Source organism: Spea bombifrons, chromosome 11 (assembly GCF_027358695.1).
Source record: "Spea bombifrons isolate aSpeBom1 chromosome 11, aSpeBom1.2.pri, whole genome shotgun sequence".
In the NCBI taxonomy this organism is placed as follows: Eukaryota; Metazoa; Chordata; class Amphibia; order Anura; family Pelobatidae; genus Spea; species Spea bombifrons.
The window spans coordinates 12,830,910-12,854,823 of NC_071097.1; the positions used below are offsets into that span (position 1 = coordinate 12,830,910).

Below are 23,914 nucleotides of genomic sequence, written 5' to 3' on the forward strand. Positions count from 1 at the left end.
AATAAAAGAGGAATTAAATCTTGTAAAGAAAAATGTGCTGGAAACATTCTTCGGAGATTTTGGTCCATATGGACATGATGGCATCACGCAGTTGCTGCAGATTTTACGGCTGCTCATCTAAGATGCAAATCGCCCGTTCCACTACATCCCAAAGGTGCTCTATTGGATTGAGATCTGGTGACTGTGGAGGCCATTGGAGTACAGGGAACTCATTGTCGTGTCCAAGAAACCAGTTTGAGATGATATGAGCTTTGTGACATGGGGCATTATCCTGCTGGAAGTAGCCATCAGAAAATGAGTATACTGTGGTCATAAAAGGATGGATATGGTCAGCAACAATACTCAGGTAGGCTGTCGCATTGTGCAAATTGTAGCCTCAGTTTCTTGTTCTTAGCCGACAGGAGTGGCACCCGGTGTGGTCTTCTGCTGCTGTAGCCAATCTGCTTCAAGGTTCGACATGTTGTGCTTTCAGAGATGGTATTCTGCATACGTTGGTCTGCCCATTCCCCTCTGACCTCTGACATTAACAAGGCATTTCGTCCACACAACTGCTGCTCACTGGATATTTTCTCTTTTTCAGACCATTCCCTGTAAACCCTAAAAATGGTTGTGCGTGAAAATCCCAGTAGATCAGCAGTTTCTGAAATATTCGGATCAGCCCGTCTGGAACCCACAACCATGCCACATTCAGTCACCTAAATCCCCTTCCTTTCCCATTCTGCTGCTCGGTTGTCTTGACCACGTCTACATGCTTAAATGCATTGCGTTGCTGCATTGTGATTGGCAGATTAGCTATTTGTGTTAATAAGCAATTGAACAGGTGCGCCTAATAAAGTGGCCAATGAGTGTATATACAGTGTATATTGACATTCAATAATAAAAAAAAAACATTAACCTTTGAAAGAAGAATGTTTTAATCACACTTTTGCTATAACATTAAAACAAATCAATCTACCGATTTAATATCGCAAAATAAAATCTAAAAATTGGACTCATCGTCCCACCAAGACAATCTAACCATGTAAGAGCACCACTGGGGTTAATCAGCCAAAATATTGTAACGGAGATGCTCCAAAAGAGTAGCAGCTGCCCTTTATCCTAGAATATAACCTGAAAAGTATAAGCTTACTGCACTGGTCGTAAAGTGGCTTTGTTTTTAATTGTTTTCAGTCCTTTTAAAAACGTAGCACTCTGTAACAGATGCAAACCCTGCAGTGATGGTACATTTGTACTAACTTAACTTGTACAGCTCCCTTAGGCAGGTGCCTGTGTGTTTATTATTTAATGTTCAATGGTCTTTGAGCCTGATGTTCTAAAACATCCTACAGCACTTGCCACAGGCAGACTTTCACATTTAACAAAATAGGGTGTATTAAAATGTGAAGCTTATAATAATGTCCTATACTTCCATGCAGCAATTACAAACTCTGTTATAGTATTTATCTAGTGTCTCTTGTTGAGGTCTCCACTGGAAAAAATTACTGTCTCTCTCAAAAATCTTAGCATGTCTCTCCATGATCCTCCTCCAGGGTCAGCCACAGTCTTCCCCCAACTGTATTAATAATAAATTACATTGTATTTCTTGATTGAGGTTTGCAAACAGTGATGTCGGCTGAGGAATGAGATGACTTACAAGTTGTATAGGAATTAAGTCAAAAAAGCATTTTTGATACACAATTTGGATACTCTGTACTTTTTTTTAGCTTTTGATTGTCAGCTTGTCCTTCAGTGCTTTTCACTAACCGGTTTAGTAGCTTTTTATAAGAGCGTCTGGCTTGGTTTCAGAAAAGGCATGCCGCTGAGCATGCTCCAATTTCTGGGAGAGGTATAAAGCTTTGAAAGGATCATACACTGCTGGCAGCCAGATAGCAGCCGCCACAGAAATCGGTTTGGGACAGGCAGAAGGATACAGCTGACGCCTTGGACACATTCCATCACGTTTCTGAACTCTGTTTTAACAGAGGACAGAACACCCAGCAGGTGCTCTTATTCATGTATGGATTTTCTCAAAAATAGAAACAATCTCTAATTCTTATATTTGGTCAATAAATACCTAAATTAAAACTACAATGAAAGCATTTTATTTAGGCAAAGTAATAAAAGATATTTACTGCAGTTGAGAGGAATTCAAAACCTCAAGTAAAATTGCAGAGACATATACATACTATACAATAACTACCACCCCATATTGAGTTATCCGTCAGGAAGCTACATGTTATCAAGAAACTCGTTGGCTACATAAATTAATTTATACAATATAGCATTATATTCCATATAGGCCAATTTATAAGATTTTATTTGTTTTAAAAAATACATCAACTAGTATCTTTTACATCTCACATTGTTTGGAAATAGATTTTTTTTAAATTTCTTATAAAATGCCAGGCCCGGGTGAGGACCAGTGGTATACTCACTAGAAAGAACTGTTGTCAGGAAAATATAATCTGAGAAAGAGATCAGGCCACATTCCCCCAACGTGAAGAAGATGCTGTCTTCATCTGCAAACTTTTCTCTTTCTTGGGAGATTTTCTGTTTATTATGAAAGGAAGATAATACCAAAAAAGTGTTAAACTTGAGCAAACACCCAAATCAGTTAAAGTAGTTTTTATCTGGATAGTTACTCTCCTAGTTTTTTTTAAACATGTTGGATTGGTAAATCAAATATTTTTGGATGAATTAATGTCACCATGCATGGTGAGAAAAATGAAGGTGGGGCTATGGGCATTTTAGGCAATTACAGTGCCCTCCACTGATATTGGCATCTCTGGTAAATACGAGCAAAGAAGGTTATGGAAAATTGTCTGTTTAACCTTTTTCATTTTTTTTTCCATCGCAAACACAGCACAGGTTTATCAAAAAATGTGAAATATGTCTGTGGCAAAAATATTGGCACCCTTTTAGTCAACATATTGTGCGACGTTCCTTTGCCAAGATAACAGCTCTGAGTCTTCTGCTATAATGCCTGATGAGGTTAGAGAATACATGGCAAGGGATCCGAGACTATTGCTCCATACAGAATCTCTCCAGATACTTCAAATTTCGAGGTCAGCGCCGGAGGACTTGCCTCTTCGTTCACCGCACAGGTTTTCTATGGGGATCACGTTAAGGGACTGGGATGGCCATTGTAGGACCTTGATTTTATGGTCAGTAAACAATGTTTGTGCTGATTTTGATGTATGTTTTGAATCACAGCCCATTTCAAGCTTTCTGGTAGAGGCAGTCAGGTAATTATTTAATATGTGTAAATATGCCATGTATCCTAACAAAATGCCCAGGTCCTGACTGTACCAAAACATTAAAAAGCCACCGCCATACGTAACTGTGAGGATGAGGTACTTTCACATTTAGCTACCTCTCTGTATGCGCTAAACCCACCTCTTGTGTTAATTGTCAAAAAGCTCTAATTTGGTTTCATCAAACCATAGAATTTGAAGTAGCTTAATTAGGTGTTTTTTTGCCTTCTTTTGGATCAAGAATAGGAAGGTTAGGTAGAAGGGTTGAACTTGATGGACTTAGGTCTTTCTTCAACCTTATATAATATGTAACTATGTAATCTTATCCCTTTTGAAGTTCCAGTAGTGTAGTGATGGTTGAGTTTGTTTTTGCATGAGAGCATGAGGTGATGTAGGCTACATTAGATTGTAGTTGGAAACTTTCTGACCCCCAAGGCACAACCGACTTCTGCAAAACTTTAATTCTTGGAGATTTTATGGCCACACAAACCTCCTTCTTCACAGTGTGTTGAGACAATATAGACACACGGCCTCTTCCCTGTTGATTCATAACATTTGAATGGAGCCAATATTAGTGGAGGGAACTGTGTAATGTATTTGTATTATACTTGATATAGTACTGTACTAGTACTAGTATAATGTTTGACCAAAAACCACCATCAATTTTCATTTTCAGGTAGAAAAGGCTATATAATAGTTTAGCTACGTAATTGATAAGAACACAGGGGATCCATTTTATAATGCAAATGTTTAAAAAGCTAAGAGAGGTTCCAGTTCCCAAAAATCGAGACAAAATCTCAAACAAATACTGACATACGCTCATATAGTAACCACAGAAGGTGGACTTAATAAACTAAATATATTGAAGTCACAAACCAAAAAAAGGTAACTGCGTCATGCATTTGCCAAAGCAGGCATTGTACATCACAAGCACTGAAAGTCAGTAGGAGAACACATAACAAACTCAACACCACACCAGGGCCCAGTTGTCAGATTATACCCATTGGTTACCTCTGTCTGGCGAAGATCCAATCATATTCAAATAAAGGAAAAAAATGGTTAAATAGTGACACACAGTATAAAGACAAATAAGCATCACTGATAAAGGTACCCATGTGGCTGAGGTCAGAGATACAAATGTGTAGGCTCCATTTCAATGTGGGACTCTAATAACCGCTAAACTCAGTGATTTTAGTCACTGGAATGTGATATAGACCCAATTAAATACACACTTCATGTTGCACACTGAATTGTATATAAATAGATATACCTATATATCAATAAAGATGCAAAGACACCAAGCGATAGGTTAATCATATACAAACTCACAACTATGACTATAAGACCTACCCGAAAGGTCCCAGTAGAAAGTTATAATTTAATGATCCTGCCAGAGATTTATGATTTTGCATTATTAAAATGTTAACACTATGTGTCACTGGGCTACTTTTCCTTAGAATGTGTTGTGTCTTCAGGTCTTAAAGCATACAAAGGAATTGGTAAGAAAGGGGTCATAATGGCTGATAACAAAAATGGAAAACAGTGATCCAACGTGGAAATAAATGAATAAAAGGGTAGACAATGTGAAGGAATAATGACAGTAGGGGGATTATGATTATATGGTAATTTGAATAATGATATGGGGGTAGGGCTGAATTGTTTAGGACATTATGAGCTACAGAATAGAAAGTAATTTCTGGGAAGTGAAATGGCAGAATTACATATTAGATGGGTATAACAATATGAAAAGCGTTAACAGTATCAAAATGGCAGGGGTGAGAAAAGCAATTCTTGCATTTCAGTATGTTAGCAACAAATATATAAACATAATATAAATGAGAGGTTTTGGTTATATGAATTGGCCAAAGCATAATTAAGCTCACCCGCCACGTCAAGGCACACTCTCAATAGGGTGAGAACCTACTCTCACCTCCTACATAGTGGGCACACAAAGCAGTTTATACTGCTACCAAAACCTTATTAATGTGTCGGGGGAGGTGCAATTAAACCTCCTACCCTATTAACCCCTGGACAGCAAGCTGCAACCAGACTGATGAGGAGCCAACAACCTCAAATATGTGCAAACAGGGAAAAGAAAAAATGTCGGTGCGCTAAGCTAGTCACAGGCTCAAATAATACAAATGTGTAATACGTGGCCTACCAAACAGGTGTAAGCATGCTGCAAATACAGTGTATTGGCTGTACAATGTATACAAAAAACAAAAACTGTCTGTGCTTCTCACCCTAATAAAGTTGGCAACAAATATATAAACATAATATAAATGAGGTTTTTTTATTTCAGCATGTTAAGATGACAAATTATTGCTTTTTTCAGTTAGTGGGATATACTGGAACTCAAGGCTTAATTTTTTGTGGCAACACGTGATGACAGCCAATACTTATTATTTATTATTAGACAAGGAAGGGAGAATGGGCCTGTAACAGTGTAACAGAGAGCAGATTCCAAACTGACCATTATCTGCTGAACAATAGTATAAGCTCTGCTGTGTTTTAGAAGCGGGGGTGTGAAGTGGGATACATTATTACATAACACCTCTGCCAGGCTGCCATTATAAAGGTACAAAATGAAGTTATATCTGAAGCACTGTTCAGGTTATTCATTTGAGATGAAATCTGACTCTATCTTTTGATGTTAGAAACTACTGCTACGACTTCATATCAATACCTGAGATGTATTGAACAGACCTTTAGCTCCTAGAACAAAAAAGTTGCTCACAACAATTATTGTTGCTATGGTCCCTGATCGCTATTTCAGGTGATACTACATCCTAAACCAGATTCCATTTTTGCTTCCCAAAACACAACTGAGCTAAAGCAAATGAGGACGCTGAATTGGTAGCTAGTGTTCATCGGAGCGTCATGTCGAGCATTTGAGCTTTCTCTCGAGATTTGCATTATGTTTTAGTAATTCAATTAGAAATAGGGTTTCCAAAGCTGGGTATTGTTATAAAACTGTTACATTCAACACAGTAGATGAAACAGAACCTTTAATAACTTCATTTTTAATCAAAGTTGTACAGCTGCTGATTTCTTCCCCAACAGGCGTGTGCGTGTGAGTTACAAACAGTCTTCGGCTTCATATAACAAGCATTTGAGCTAATGCTAGACAATGGCCTAACATTCTAAGCAACCATACCCAGTAAGCTCCATTAGCGCCTGTGCTGTTCTAAGTAAGCCATGTAAAGCTCCCATAACAAAAGAATAGTTCATCCATGTTTGCATTAAGTGAAAAACACTGATCAATATTTTTCTAGGCTTTTAAAAATAGCCAAGCAACCAATGAACCAAGCAAGGCTGACCAGCAGTAGAAACTTAAGCCAAAAAATCAGTGTATTTTGAAATCTTTATAAGTCCAGATATCTGGAAAATGTACACCTCCCTCTTAGGTGAACAGATTCCAATATGTTAAAATGATTGTCTTAACCCCAAAGGGGTCAACAAAAGCCCATTAATCAATAACATATTGTCCTTTTTTGAGGAAATATGGAACATAGTACAATGATTGTCAGTTTCCATATAACTATCATTAGCCATAGGTATTAGTGGTATATCTTATGGAAAACTCAGACTGTCCATCTGCATCATTTTGACATGGAAACAACTTTTAAGAGGATAGTGGACTTCCATGTAAATACATTCTATAGAAAAGTAAACCAGATAAATGCTATTGAGAAAACTATTTTCCAAAAGCATTTCTGGTTTCAGCATGCTAATATGTGATTTATCGAGTTTACTTAACTGAAGTTTTGTTACAATTACATTTAGGTAATAGTATACGGAACTTACACCTTCACAAAGGAAGCCTACTTATTTCCATTTTCAGGACAAGCTAAGCAATTCATAAGTTAGGGTAAACAGTGAATCCTATCACATAATAAAGCTGCAAAATTAAAAAGAAGAAGAGCAAGGGCTACGGCTCCCATCATGCTCATCAGTATTCTGGCTGAGAATGATGGCAGCTGAAGTCCACAAAAACACATCGGCACTTTTTACAAAATTTTCGCTGAAATCGCAATAATCATTTTCATATAGTTTTCGTTCATAAAATTGCCATATTTTAACAAATAAAATCATGTCGTAATCACGTTATCTGGAAATAAGTGCGCAAGAAAAACAGTTATCAAGTATACAATTTTCGTTGTTAGACAAAAACGGTATATGTGGTCTCTACATGAAGCCCTGCATCCCTGGGTCTCGTGGTCAGCTTCTTTTTTCAAGCAGGGAAGTGTTTTTGGCCGCACCCAATCTATAGCCACTAAAGGCTGCCTAGGGGTAGCCATGTCTGTCCCCAAAGGAGACTCCAAAAAGCCTAACCTGAGATGTTATGTGTATTACTACATGATATACGTGTGAAGTGATCCCGGGGCAGGAACACTCCACTGGTTGCAATGGTAAGTAAAAGCAAGTATAAAACTGTGGGCCAGAAACACTTTCTACACATAATCATTATTGTGTAAATATGCCTGTATTAGTCACTACTATATGCATGTATACATCCACAAGAGTAAAACAACATCAGGTGGATCAGAAATACAGGACAGACGTTGTTAATGTTGTAAATGACTATTGTAGCTGGAAATTATTTTTAATGCAATATCTTCACAGGCGTACAGAGGCCCTTTTATCAGCAACAATCACTCCTGAGCTCCAATGGCACGTTGTGTTAGCTAATGCAAGCTTAAGTTCCAAAAGGCTAATTGATCATTAGAAAACCCTTTTGCAATTATGTTAGCACATCTACAAATTTGTTTAGACTTCAACAACATCATAGGACTTTTCACACCGGTATGCATGAAGCATACAACCAATATGGCCATCAAAGTACTTTGCTTTTTAAAAAAGAATCCTATTACAAAGAATTAACAGCAGGGCACCTGTATACCTTCAAACCAACCTACATAAATATTCCCATATTTTAGGAAGAGCAAATGAGTTAAAAAAAGGAAACCTACAAGGGTATGAGATGATGAAAGCAAAAAATATACCACAATTAGTTTGGTTACAAATATCTAAAAGTGTTCCCCTTTTATAATTAGTATTCATTTAATACAGCAGCTAAAGTCACACAAACGTTTCATTCATTGCGGAATTACCCATGCAAATGTCCGTGGCAATCTTATATCATCCCGCGGGCACAGAAATCTTAAGCAGTCACTTGACAGGGATGGTGGCCAAATAGGGAATTTTTTTTAAAGATTTTTTTCTTCATCAAATAATTAAAGTAAAATGTAGGAATTTACATAATGTAACTAAAATTACATTTTTTTCTCCATTGATGCTTTGATGAGTTTCCAAAGACTGTCACTGCTTAAGACCGTTCGGTTAATTATGACTTCCCTTTCCAGTCCTGTATTTTCCACCGTTCAATTAACCCAAATTATTTGAAAAACATAATTCTTCACAATAAATTTGTAATTTGACAGCTGTTGAAATTTTACATACATTTACAAAATGTCACCAGAAAGCCAGTACCTCTCTATTCTCATGTGATCTCCATCCCCGAAAAGGCAAATTTCAATATGGCTTCCATATTTCCACCAATGAAAAATCATTTGCATATATATTACATTGTGCCGGAAACGAGACATCTTTCTCAATTAACTAAACAAATACAATGAGCTTCCCCTAATGTATGCTAAATCTATTTAAGTGGAATATATTTATATATTTAATAATTACCAAGAATACGTTGCATAATTTCATGAACATTAGCAATTTAACTTTTTATCAAGTTAATGCATGGAATGTGAGTTGATTCATTTAATAAATCATCATATCGCAGTATTTGCCTATAAAGTACTTGGCTGAGATACACCACCATACATCTTCATTAGACAGCGGTCAGAATTTTATAAATCCTTATCCTATTAGTTCTGCAGATCATAACCTTACAGGGTGTGATGAATCTTGAATTAAAACAGTAGCACTCAGACAGTATTAAAATCTGCTAAGATTTTCTTCTGAAAATGTCTGCATGTCAGGCATCAAAATAACATTTTCTTCTGAAGACAAATCTGGTTCTATCTATTTGTAAATGCGACGTAGTGTCCACCCTGAAGCCATAGGGTAAAGAAAAGGGCACGAAGAAAAGAAAGGAAAACACAGGTATAGAGCTCACGTGTGGTTCAACAACCACAATCACTGATAAACATTGCCCATAAAGTGTACATCGACAATAAACGAACCTATGACTAGTCCTGTGTTTGCCAACCATATACACCAATCAGCCATAACATTATGACCACTTGCTGCCCCGTTTGCAGCCAAAACAGCCCTGACCTGTCAAGGTATGGACCCTACTAGACCTCTGACGGTGTGCGGTGGTATCTGGCACCAAGACGTTAGCAGATCCTTTAAGTTCTGTAAGTTCCGAGGTGGGGCCTCCATGGATGCATACTGGTACCATTTTTTTCTCCAGGTAAGTGACGCACACGCACCTGGCCATCTATGTGATGTAAAAGAAAACGTGACTCATCAGGCTAGGCCACCTTCTTCCATTGCTCCGTGGCCCAGTTCTTATGCTCACATGCCCATTGTAGATGCTTTTGGCAGAACCATCATTAACTTGTAATTTGAGCTACAGCAGCTCTTAAGTTAAATTTGACAACACGGGGCAGCCTTCACCCCCCATGTGCATCAATGAGCCTTGGCTGCCCAACGACCCTGTTGCTGGTTCACCACTTTTCCTTCCTAGGACCACTTTAGGTACCGACCAATAACACCCCACAAGAGTTTTGAGGATGCTCTGATCAGTCTTCTATCACAATTTTCGCTTTCTGCATATCCCACCTACTGATAACACGTTTATCAGTGTTATTCACTTCACCTCTCAGTGGTCATGATGTTATGGCTGATCGATGTAGGCCCTCTGCACCGTAGCCTGCATTTTATTGCGTCTCCTGGCGTATATATAGAAATTCGGTAAACTATCTCTTTAAAATGCACAATGCAATCCTTATTCAGTGAATTATCTTCACTGCCCATTATACGAATGTGACACAATTACACCCTTATTAGGCAACATATTTAGAATTGGGACATTCAATTGTCCTACAAAGCTGTTTTAAACAGCTATGCCTTTGTGAAGTCAATAGTTTAACAAAATATTTATATTTTCTTATCAATAAGATTATCTGTTCAAATCCTAGCACAGCTACAAATTGAAAATAAATTATACACCTTCTCTTCCCATGAGGCAGCTCTTTTGCTAGCTTTTGAGAACCAACAGAAAAAGCAGCAGATCTGAATTATGCATAGCTATGTTTTTTATATTATTATCTAAGGTAGCATCCTACGAGATCTTCCAAGACTGGAAAGGGAAATTCAGATTACAGTCTTTGCAGCGACGTATGGAGTTATCCATCACCAGTAGGCCAGCTCTGCTTGTAATTCAAGGCAAGCATTTTATATCAAATAATTAATAATGTAAGCTATCCCTGAGCCCAGACCAACAAGATGCAGGCATGCACGGTGTATACTGATGGAAAAGAATAAATATACTCGGCATTTGAAATTGGAGCATGAACACGCATTGTTCAACCTACAGAGTTGGCCATCCACTGCTTTTAACTTACAACATACCATACCCCACAATAACAAACTATGGACTTTTTGGGGTAAATTTAGGGATTTCTAAAATACCTATAAGTGTATAAATTAATGTGTTTAGAGTGTTCATTATCCTATACATGCTTAAATTTATGAAGCAGGAGGACTGCAGGCTTCGTTGGTGAAAGTTGTGAAATCAATTAGCTATGTGTTAAGTTATTCTAAAAACAGACATACACACATTAGGGTAGACATATTCAGATGAAAGTACATTAGCACTCTAGACCGGTGGTTCTTGTACCAGCCTTAAAGGACCAAATTGGCTGAGCTGTGAATCCTTAACAGTTCTTGTAGACTGATTTGAAAAAAAATGCATAAAACCTTATATTGAATGAGATGTTTTCATATCATCTTAGCCCGGATTTGAAACCCATTTCTAACACCCATGAAGTCAATTGGGTCAACATCTCTAAAAAGTACTCCTTCAGGACCCCATCAATGCTAATACAGCAGAAAGCAGGGAAGCAATGTTTAAAGTCTGCGTGGTAGAAACGTTTGTAACCACTTTTCCCACTTAGCTGATTGGAAGTACTGGCTTGCAAATTCAATAGGAGTTTGAAGTGGGTTCTTCAACTGGTAAAGTACGAGTGCCCAGTGCAGTGCATTTTGTCTGTTATCTCATTGTCTCTATCAATTAAAAGGTTGTTTTTTTCCATCTTCTAGAAATGTTACTTTGCGTAAAAAATCCACTCTTATTATAAAAAGGTGTTACAAGAAATACGAGAGAGCAAAACTATAGCAAAACTATAGGTTATATTTGATATTATGCTGTGTGTAAGAAATACACAGAAATCGTATTTCTGAAAACTTCGTACGCGTCAACCAACTTCATCAATCAAACATGAGTGATCTGCTGTCATCGTAGGCATCCTGTAATATCACAGTAGACTGGAGACTAGAAGTCATGCATTTCAAGCAAATCTAGATTTCTGTCTGAAAGGCAAACATGTGGAACCATATCATGCAATGAAGTCGTTTTCCATCTGTTCTTAGTGTGAAAACTGCACAAGATGACATGTTAAATGATCCGATCTCAAATACAGGCAAATATGCTATACTCTGCAGGCAAAGGACTCTGGGAATGGATAGTGCAAATGAGGGTGCATATCATTGATTAGCAATTGCTAAGCCGGAACAGCTAACCTATAACGAAATTAAATATATATATCAGCAAAGGTCAACTCTGTGGGTGAAGGACAAGCATCCTGCCCCTTTGCTATTATGCACATTATCATATTTTAGAAGCAAAATCCATAATAAAGCACATGCTATTTTGGTCAGTACCTGCCAGAAATCCTGAAGAAAGAGTAGGGGTGTAGGTGGTAGTTAAGAAGAAGATAGAAAAACCAAGTAATGTTTGGTTAAACAAACGAAACGGGTGAAAAAAAGGAAACATTTTATATATCAAACAGAAAAGTCAAACAGTCAACAATATTCTTTTATATTGAATTCAATCATTGCACAACAAGCATGTGAGAAAGACAACACACAAATAAGTTCTCAGGGTTGGAAACAATGTTTATCAATAAGTAGCCGAGTTCTGAATTAAAATGTATCATGCATGCCGTCCAGCACTGATTCACACAATATGTATTTTAGAAAGCATGTTATTATATACATCTGATGTAAAATTCATGATCATTGTGTAGTAATAATAAATAAAATACTTTCATACTCACTGTGATTACCCCAGGTTTCCCCGCCTGCTCAGATTCCAGGCACCCCAGGCATTCCCCACCCACCTCTGGACATCCTGATAGATAATATGTTAATCACTGAATGCACAACCCACACTGAAACATAAAACACGCTCCTGCTTTATGGGTGAATCCACTGAAAGACTTGCTCCATTGTTAGATCCTTTTTTGGTCCTCTACCAACTAATCAGGATAAAGGTAAAAGGTAGCTCACGAGTGTAACCAGCCATGCAAGTTACGTTGCATCACGGCAAACGCAAGCATTGCTTCCCAGAAACTAGGATTCAGTGACCAGTCCGGGCAAATTCCCAGGCATGAATACCATATTAAAGGGACAGCTTACTGCCCCTGGCAGTCCCACCATAGAAGAATGCCTATTAAATACTCTTAATAGGAATTTTTCAAAAAAAACATTATTTGAGAGACGATCTGCAGCTGCTTTCCTCCTCTGTAGTCTGACAATTCTTTACACCGATTAGCTGCTTGAAGACAAACAGTGGTAGGAAAGCACTCCCATTGAAATCAATAGATTTCTCACATGTGCATGGCCTCTGAAGAGCCGTAAAATACTGGTGGGCTAGGGGTATGGATAAATGTACATAAGGGATTCCGCAGAATCCTCAACGATTTTGTAAAGGAGACACCAAGACATTTTAAAAAAGGACCACAAAGAAATCATATGCATTAAAGTGTATATCATGGGTTCAAGTGTCCCTTTAAAATTAATACACAAAAATAATAAGCAACTCTCTATACTATGTATAACATTAATAAACCTAAATGAATTGCTGAATCAACAAAATATTTATCTACAAAAAATTAGACGTTTATAAACCACAGCCTGGTTTGTGTCCCTGTAACTTTAAATCTGGGTATATTTATGGTTGACATACTAGTTCCAGGTATGCTTTGGTTTCCTTGTGAATACGGTGCGTCTATAAACCATTCTGCTTTTCCATTGCGTAAAAAAAAAACCATGAATTAACAAGTTAAACAAAGAAAACTGCACTACGGCCGTGGAAATTAGTTGTCTTGGATTAATTTAGGTGGTTTCGCTCTCACACGTTGAAAAGTAAAGAAGAAATGTTGGGGATACTTTTCCAATAAATATAATTGCCTAAATTTCAATAATTTTGTTGCATCTCTGAAAAACAGCCAAAACCCTGAGTTGAGAAATGTAATAAGGTTATTAAAATACTTGGCATAGATTACCAACTAAAAGTGTGAAAAGGAAATGTAGTTCTTATGTCTGTGTGCTTTAGGTCTGTAGGCAGAAGACAAATGCAGTAAGGTAAGGAAGAGGAGCAATGACGAAGCAGATTTAAGACGGGGCACATACAGAATCAATAAGCATTTAACTTTCCCTGCAGCTATAGGATAATAAATAGCTCACTGTCTATAGTTTGATTCTGATCACTGGAATGAGCCAATGATATTTAAAAAGAATTTATTGGAAAAACCATTAGCAGCTAAACCTCTGATTATGCAGACTATACATTTGTACCAAACAGCAAGGTATAGTCTTGAGTTTATAAACGAGCAATGATAAATAATTTTAAAGAACACTTCTCTAGAATCAGATTCTTCTGTATATTAATATCAAGTTGAAATGTACTTTCTATATTTATAAACCTCGGTCATCACTAAATATATAACTAAATTCCTTTATCAAAGATACCGATGGGGTTTATTTTTAGGTAGTACAATTAAAGTCCAAATAATGAGAGGTGGGTTCTGCAGCATAAGGTATTCCATCTTAATCAGTTTCATGTCCTGCAGTTGTATCCTTTCACGTTTGTTCCAATAGTAACACTTTACTGCCACTGATTGACTGCTTCTAGTGGTAAGGATCATCAGACAACTGAAGAGGAGGGTACTGCAACTTCTGCCTCAGGTAAGTGCGTTATATATTTCTTATCGTGTTTTGAAGAATGCATATTAACATACTAACTTTGGACCTAAACAGGTAGCAAGCGCACTTTGTTATTCTCCAAGATACACATTAATGAAGGAGATGCAGAGCCCATTACTAATAAAAAACCTGAGGTTCTCCTGCTAACTCAAGCGAGGAGAAGGTTGTACATGCTAATGAGAACTGCAGAAGACTGAAGATCCGTTCAAGGACAATCTCTGCATGCTGCTGCAGTGTGAGATATGGGTTAGAGATTTAAAGGCTCGGGGTCGCTTCAAAGGCTTCGAAAAGAGAGAAAATAATCAATTGAATCTTGCTAGGGCAATGTGATCCATTTTCCCATGCTATACAGGAAGAACAGAAGATAAAAAGGTATCTTGAAGATATGCTCGGTACAAAAAGAATGTACCTTTATTCAAAATTTTATTTAGAACACTTGGGTCTATTTTTACATTTCCATGAGATGAATGTTACTGTTGAAGCAGAGGCAGACAAGCCAAGCTTTAGGTTGCATAAAGAAACTTCTTTGCACAGGAGGCCCAAAACTCTGAAGTGGGGGTGAAACAGGGGGAATAAGAAAAAAACAAACATTTTTATGCATATGATAGGTGAATGAGGCCTTTACATTTTCACGTGGTTCTTTTGTAAATGCATGTGGCCCTTTCTTCACCCCCAACCAAATGCCCTGCAGGAAGTGCTTGGACGAATGCATCTGTCTGCGCCTCCAGTGAACCCCAGACCTTGCTCTGCTGTATGCTGCGTGCAGAGTTCTGTTGGGACCCAGCGCGAATGTGTAAAAGGCTTTCCCACTGATTTAAGTCAGAACACTTTCAGGCCACTTATTTGTAGCTTTAAGTAGCCAATCAGTGACAAGAAATGTAGAATCACGGAGGAAGAATTACAATTTTGCAGCACGGCTACAAATTCTGTGTCAGTTTTTTTTTATTATTATTATTTTTCTTTCTAAAGAATTAAAGTACTTACATGGCATTTTAATATGTATTCTTATATAGTAGGTGTGTCAGGGATGATAGACTGTGCCCTTGAATTTATTTCACAGAAACACAGAAAAAAAACTAAGGTCACGGGTAAAGGGGAAGACATTCTATAGCACACCAGGTACACCAGGAATACTAAATACTATGTACCTAGGAACATGCAGGAAACACATACAAGATCCTATCATTAACCATTCTGGTATTTTTTTTAACATTAGATTCATTATTGAGTAATGAGCAGCTTTCTCCCCTTTAAACCACCGCTAAGCACATATGAAATCCTCTTCATCATACCCATTTACCACAGCTTGATGCCTTATTCTAAGCAGATGAAGGTCAGGCTACCTCCTATGAAGACTGGCCCAGGAGACATGGGAAGCACCCTCTACTCTCTCACCTTTTCTCATTTCCAGTTTGCTACTTCTCCCTACTTTTTTCTTTTCTATGTAAAGCACATCAATCCAATGGCTTGTTTCACAGTTTCATGTTCATCAGTCAATTATTAATACAGGGACATCCATAAAGCTAGCCCACATTGCTCTCTTTCTTCGTGCAAGTGGTCTGCCAAGAAGTGAATCTTCAACATACTTGTACATATATAACAGCTCTATTTTATCCAACTCAACCAACTGTGTCCCAGGAACTGGTTGGCCGGTGGTGGAGCTCAGAGAGGTCACGTAATGTCATGTTGTGTGACCCTGTGGTAGTAGTAGTGCATTTAAGAAAAGTTGAGGCATCAGGAAAGGTAAGTATGTGAGTCAGAGTGTGTTAGTGTCTGATGTGTGTTAGCATTAGTGTGTTGGGTGTGCACTAATGTGAGTGTCAGGGTATGTTAGTATGAATGTGTTAGTATGAAGGGTGTTTGTATTAGCTTGAACATATGGGTATATTAATGTGTGCACTACTGTAAGTGTGTGTGTCAATGTGAGTGCATTCGTGTGAGTGCCTGGCTGTGTTAGTGTGCATTAGTATGTCTGGGTGTGAGTATTAGTGTATGCTTGTTAGTTTGAGAGGTTCTCTGCATGTTTGTCTGTGTTAGTGTATGCGTGCGTTAATCTAAGTGTCTCTCTCTCTTCTCACCTAGTTTTCTCTAGTCTTTCCCTCCCCTCCTTTTCTTCTCGTCTGCACACCGTAGTTGAAATAATCATTTACCCATCTCTAGGCACTGCTGGCAAGGTCTTCTGACACCATCACAAATATGCAGGCTATATTATTATTGTACATCTTTAATGGAACTGGAAATCCTCCAGGAATCCGGGGTATTAGGACACAATACACATCCTACAAAATGGAACCGATGTCTGCAGCAATACATTTTTACAAACATGCCCTACTGCGGTAGAAATTAATTCCTCCACACATTCCTCTTACACATTAACAAAAAAGGGCTTAGCAACATGTACCTGCTACACCGAAGATCCAATGTAGATCAAACCATTTGGTTCTTCTTACTTTCCCATTCCACTATATTTTCCCTCTCTTTTATTAGCACAACATTCAGTACACCCCTCACATTTTTGTAAATATTTTATTATATCCTTTCATGTCACAACACTGAAGAAATGGACATTTACACTTGTACTCGCTTTTGTTGCCAAGGTGTAGACTTTAATAGCTGTGTGTTGAGTTATTTTGAGGGGACAGCAAATGTACACTGCTGTACAGGCTGTGCACTCACTACTTTACATTGTAGCAGAGAGTCATTTCTTCAGTGGTGTCGCATGAAAAGATATAATAAAATATTTACAAAAGTGTGAGGGGTGTACTCACTTTTGAGAGATACTGTATTTAATTTCTTGATTTCTGTGTGTGTTTTTATAAAAGATATATATTGTGTGTAAGAAACACTGAATATACTCAGGAGGTAGCCCAGAACATCACATTATGTATATCACGCTATTGAAGGCTGTTGATAGCTACTCTACACTGTTGTATGTGCTTATGTTTATCCGACTTGTATCCAAATGTAACACTTCAAAAATAAAAAAATGACTATACAAAAAAAAAAATTGTTTACCAATATACAACCACAACCAGATCACCAGCAGACAGTACTGGTCCTCGTAAAATGTTTTTGTTACAGAATATAGGATGTCCAAATACTCTTTATTGGTTTGTTAGAATCCTAATGCTTACTGAACATATAGCTTATCTTTTGGATATCCCTCCCCAATTATTCCATGCTAACCTGACAGATCCTTTCCTATGTGCATCCGTGTGATATATATTTGTTTACATGTATGTTCACACAATCTTCTTATGGTATGTTTAGCTGCATATGTCATACACACAGTGGTTGTAGAAAGCAGAAGGTTAATGAGGTTATTTCATGTTAGCAGAATAGGAGACTATATTTTAATGTGGGATTGGCTAGGGGATAATGGGGATTATTCTGAACAATAAAGAGAGGGAAGAGTGGACAGCAAGAGAGAACAGGCAATTAAGAAAGGGACAGAGACAGATAATTAAGTAGACGGTTGTGAGCAATAAATGTAAGGATCTGGGGGGGTAGGTTAGAAAGGAAGAAACTGACAGGGAAAACGTGGAAGGGATAAAGTGAAGACAATGTGTTAGAAAGGATAGATTGAAATTCAGTGTAAGATCCTTATTTATTTTCATCTTTCCTCTCATCCCATCCCTCTCATCTTATTCTTCTCCTTTCTGTTTTGCTCTTGTTGTTGTCTCTCTCTCAAAGCTTATCCCCTTTGCATCTACTCTCTTTTTATCTCTTCCTTTCTCGTCTCACTCTTGGACTTTTACCAACTACACCTCCGGAAGCTACCCTAAACAGATTGTCCAGGATATGTGCCAGCAAAAGGTGGCAACCCTATGTCTAGTCCTTCATAAACCCCTTCCCATGTAATATTTATACCCGTTTACTTTTGATCGCATAGCCTTCAATTATACTTATCTTTCAGACAAGGAAAGGAGTGGGCTTTTGGAATGTGCTTATTTTTCAGAGCAGCTGGATATGTATATGGAAATTTCATATTCAAATAATTTGAAAACTGTCTTCATGTGTCATCGAAAAAGGTAAGTGTTTAGTGCCTAGGGGTGTAGTCTTTGATCGAAAGTACTTAAAAAAATGAAATTGTCAGATTAATAAGCAGATTTTGAATCTGAATCGTGGAAACAGGAAGGACTTTGTCAGATTTGTAATAAATGCAGTATGAAATTGTAATAATTGTACTTGTCCTGGAGGAAAATAGTATTTTCTGACAGCTCCTAGTGAATGCCATTATTGATAGCCTGGCTGATGTTGATGCCTAGAAAGTAATAACGAGATGGTGCTTTTCCACCACAGGATTCAATGGGGTACAGCTGTGACTGGTCCATAGTCTTTAAGGGTTGAGCGGTTGTAGACACAATCCACTTTACATACTGGTGATATTATTTGCAAAATATAATGTAGATATTATTGCTGTTTTGCAAATTCCTCCGTTTCCCCAACTGCTTTCATTTCTTTATAGACATTTATAGACGTCAACATTCTTTGAACATTTTATAATGTTTTTAGATTGGTAGAAGGGGATTTCTTGTTGGTTTAAGAGCAAAATTCACATTCTCTTATCCAATAAAGGCTTAAAAAGATGTAACTTAACTGCAAGCAAAGAACGAATCCACTCACCACAAAATGTGAAAGATTTGTTTTTCTTTTTAACGGACACTGGCCGTCATATGCACTTTAAAGCATATGATAATTTAAACGAGGACATCAAGCCATCATTTTCTCAGATTTGCAACTGCATGGGGAGATTCAGCTGCACAGCCCTTCTGTATATGCATCATTTCTCACTCCTCGGCTTCTTGCTTTGCAGGAGATGGTTTTGGCAAAGCCGTACGCCACTCACCACCAGCAATTGCTCATGTGTCAAACACAACTCTCCCATGTAAACGGGATCGGAGTGCTTTTCCGGCACTGACTGGCTGTTTCAAGCATCCAAAAGTGGTGTAAAAATAGACCATGGGGGTACAGCATTGCAACTCTAAAGATTGGCGTGGCTGCAGTACATTTTCCATTAAAAGGTTAACTCAAATATTTTATATGAATATGTTTATATGTTGAAAAAAAAAAATAAAAGTATCGTGTTTTTTTTTTTGTTTTTTTTTAAAACAGTTCTAGTCTTTGCATTATGTTTTGTATGCATATTGGTAACTATCTTATTTTAGCCCTATCTGATTCCTCATTACACTGCCCTGTGGCAAACAAAAGAATGACTCAATCTCAATCACCTTGCCTAACACTAGGCATGATAGTCCATAGAAGAAAGGTTTAGACTGTATAAAAGCAGGGTGCCATAAAGAATCAACTCAGTGTGGTAATTGTGCAGAGAAAATACACCCAAAATATCACATGACCACAACAATGGCAGCCTCCGGGTCTGCAGATAAGGGAAATGTTTTGGAAGAAGTGAATGTTTTAGTCATTGATAACCTACATTACTTTATACAGCACTGTATTTTATGCTCAAGGACTAAAAATATTTCCTCTTTAAGTTGTAGTTTATGCTTTACTGTCTCTGAAGGAAAAGTTAATAGCTTCATAGTAGAATAATTACTGAGAGGGCAAACAGTACAGAAATGTAACCATTTTTATAAAGACTTACATAATCAATGTCTATAATTAACCCTAACGACCCCTTCTGGATGCCTCATAAATACTACTATCCATTTGCACATTATGCAGCCATTATGAAAATATATATTTTGTTTATTCTGTACACATGCCAAATAAAGATAAGAAAAACACTTAACAAAAAAATATTTTATGGTGGACGGCAAGAAAAAAATATGAGACGAGTAGAATTGTCACTCACTGGCATTTATAATAATCTGTGCAAAATGAAGCATACATGGTTTCTGTAATGGAGAAGAATTGCCATGCCAAAGAGTAAGGCGATCATTACAGGGTAAAATGATTTAAGATTCACTGGTGGTAAACCCTTTAAAATCAGTAACTATTAGTGGCTTCACCTGATAATTGGCTACATAGAAGGATCAAAAGAATGATATTTACAAATGAATCGGGTGAAAAATAACACTTTTTGTCCACTGACACCAACACTGGTTGTCATCAAAATTATCACCCTGGTTTATTTACAAGTTCTGTGTTTATGACCATTCTTTTCAGCAAAGTGTTTATTCAGATGGCAGCGACTCTTCAGTCAATATACTGTTAAATTTAGATACATTTTATCCAGCAGGCACGTGGAGCTCCTCTACACTTTGCTCTCATGTTGGTGAGGGCTATTTTGTGGCCTTGTGTAATCACTAACATGATTTTATGTCTGGACTACTCTGTCGTGTAAGTTTACACCAAGTTGTTTATAGACAGGAACCTATAAACAACAACAATAATAATAAGGAAAAATAATAAACAATGAAACAACAATAAAATAAAATATTTAACTCACCTTTCCATCATAACGCTTTACGATAAACTGATCTAGCCCCAAATCTGTGAAAGCAAAATATGATATATATACATAAAATGCAGTTATGAAATTTTGCGTACAGAGCTTGAAAAAGGAATAGCCGGAAAAAGCAAATTTCAGTTGAAGTCTCACAAACCTTTACTACCCACGAAAATTTTGGAGATTTAAAATGTAGGGTCAGACATCTATCATGGTTTCCATTGACATGCATTATACATATCTTATATAGTTTAACGGTTTAAGATGCTTTTGAGACCAAAAAAGGTGCATGGAAACCACACAGAAAAATAGACCAATATTTCAAAAATATTTTATGGCTAAATGGGCTTACACTTTCTAAAAGTATCTTTGAAAACATCAGGATTTTACAGCGCTGAAAGGAGGAGGAAACGTTTGGGAGATTTAAAATTGATTTTGTAAAAAATAAAGGGAGCAATGAACACCATTGACTGAAATGGTTAAAAATAGAAGCCAGTTTCAAAGGAAACCTAATTCAGAGAAACAAGAAAAATAAAAGAAAGCACATGCATCCTCCTAGTAAAGAGGTATCTTCTCACCAAAGCATTACCTATGTGGCTCGCTATACATATACCTCATACTTTGTAATATAAGCCTAAAGTAATTAAGAGGGTATAATAACCTCATCTGTTATTCTGTATTCTTCCAACACAGTGAACATGTCCTCTTGTTACAAGGGGATGCTGATTTTGATTTGTAAACTATAGTCAATTTAGTGGGTAAAATATATTTATGATTTTATTAGTGCAGGGCTCGACTGAGAATTTTGTCCTGGCGCCTAGGTCAGGGGCGGCCTGCGGGCCAATGTGCGGCCCGCGTGATCTGTACACATTTTTTTGTCGTTCAGCATGACTGGTGCATTGAGAAACCTCTCAATGTTTTAATTCGCCTCATGCCATTCGTCTTTAAGGAATAACTACTGAAGGTACTTTTCCAAGGCTCTGCCATAGGTAGCTGAATAAGAAAAGGCTCAAACAGACATTTTTTCACCATCTTGGCATAAAACTATGCGGCTTCTTAAAGAGACAATGAAAACCTTGTAAATTAATCTTAGCATCTTCATACCTTTACGGATGCTGGTACATCCTACTGAATGACAATACTTCAAGGAGCACCAGAACAAATATTTGTATTATATTGCAAATTTAAATGATATTCTGCAACAAGTCTGATTATTTTAATATAAAACAGATATATCACGGTATCTAATGTATATGTATACAATAACCTTCCAACATTTTCCAATATATAACTGGGGTGCATTTGGTATCATAAATTAACTGTGTGTCTGCATTTAGTTTTGATCAAAAGGATGCTATTATATATTATTTTTCTTCTCTTACACAAACGCAAGGGAAGGACATCATTATTCTGGATAAATAATAACATGTTTGCGTTCAGGTGTGGGATTTCAAAAGAGCATCTGTTGCATTATCATCTTCTCATTATATTAACTATGTATTGTAATCGAAAATGTTGACTTGTACAAACCCATCTGCCACAAGCATATAAATCACTTAACAAGCATATTTAAATAATAAAAAAAAAGTGTTTACGCACAGTGTTTACCCAACAACATTTTGATATTTATTTTGTTGGTCATACAATAATAGTAGTTTTGTGATTTTATTCTACATATTTTAAAATACTACATGAAAAACTAAAAAGATGATAAAACAATTTGTATCCGTCAGCGTTAAGAGAGCGTCAGCTTTTCAGCAACATTTAATAACCTTGTCATTTTGTAAAGGGAAAGTCTTCTAGCAGCTGGTAAACACAGTAGTCGTATATCTTGCTTAAAGTAACTGCTCCATGCTTAAATATGGCCTTGTTGTGCCTCTTGCCAACCCCATGACAGCTCATTTAAGAATAGAACACGCTGACCATTAATGGAACCCCCGTTTTCTTTTCTTCAATGCTAAGATGCATTACTGTATACAGCACTGCATGACGTACTCAAAGAAAAAACATTTATGTTTACATAGGAGTCCCCATTTAAGCTATCATAATGCATCTGGTCCCCCACCCCCATACCACCCTTCCCTAAACTGCAGTCTTGTTTTTCCCTCTCTACCGAAACGGATGTCAAAACTGGGAATATACAACTTTGTTTCATAATCAGTTGAGGTATCAACAAATTCAGTTTCCTCAAATAATGTGATGGCTGGCTGCCAATTCGATCTTTAGTTTACTTTTCTACGCTGCTGAAAGCAGCTGGGATAATTGTTAGATTTATTTGCTCTGAGTGTAAAGTCTTTGGGGCATCACCTGTCACTCTCTAGTCTTTTGTTTGGCGATGGAAACAGCTGGTGTGCTTGACTATCCTCTCACCATTTAATCTTGAAAATACTGAAATGCATTTGAAAGTGTATTCACCTACCCCCCCCAGGTTTGCACTTACATTTGTTTTGATCTGTTGGTTAGAAGGTACACTTAAAGAAACGACTTAGCATTCTGAGTTAATGCATAGCGTGGAATTAAATATCAGGTACCAAGACTGCATTGGAAACATTTCACCAACGCAATTCCATTTTCTCAGCTGGGGCATTTATAACAATTTTTTCTTGGGCTGTATTACATTGTGAAAGAAAACGTAAGGCATACAAAGCCTTGTCTTTTTGTTAAATGAAAGTAAACATTGCAGGTGATTTCTATAGACGCAGCACGGGCATGATACCCCCTACACCTAAAAAGAAACAGAAATGCACCATATGCCTAAAACAGAATTACCAGTCTGTATAATTTACATATTTTTGTAAGATCCTAGGAAATGTGACAATTTCCTCATGCCATCCAAACCCAGAAATACTCTTGGGTGAGTTAAGTGGTTAAATTAGAAGGTACATTGCTGGCACACATACATTCTTCATTTAAGATGGTTTAAGGGAATTTCTATGCACAAACTAAATATATATATACATATATTTCACACACACCTTATTTTGAGAGCGTAAGGATGCAAGTGCATTATAAGTGTAACATGGAAAAAGCA

General features: G+C 37.2%; 1 protein-coding gene across 1 annotated transcript in view; it reads right to left on the reverse strand.

Annotated features, from left to right (window-relative positions):
• MICU1 (mitochondrial calcium uptake 1) overlaps positions 1-23,914 on the reverse strand; it is an 85,923-nt gene that overhangs the window by 39,501 nt on the left and 22,508 nt on the right. The window contains exons 5-6 of the mRNA XM_053451320.1: positions 20,884-20,927; positions 2,415-2,529 (exon numbers count right to left, since the gene is read on the reverse strand). Coding sequence (XP_053307295.1) covers positions 2,415-2,529; positions 20,884-20,927 — 159 coding nt within the window. The remainder of the gene's footprint in view (positions 1-2,414; positions 2,530-20,883; positions 20,928-23,914) is intronic.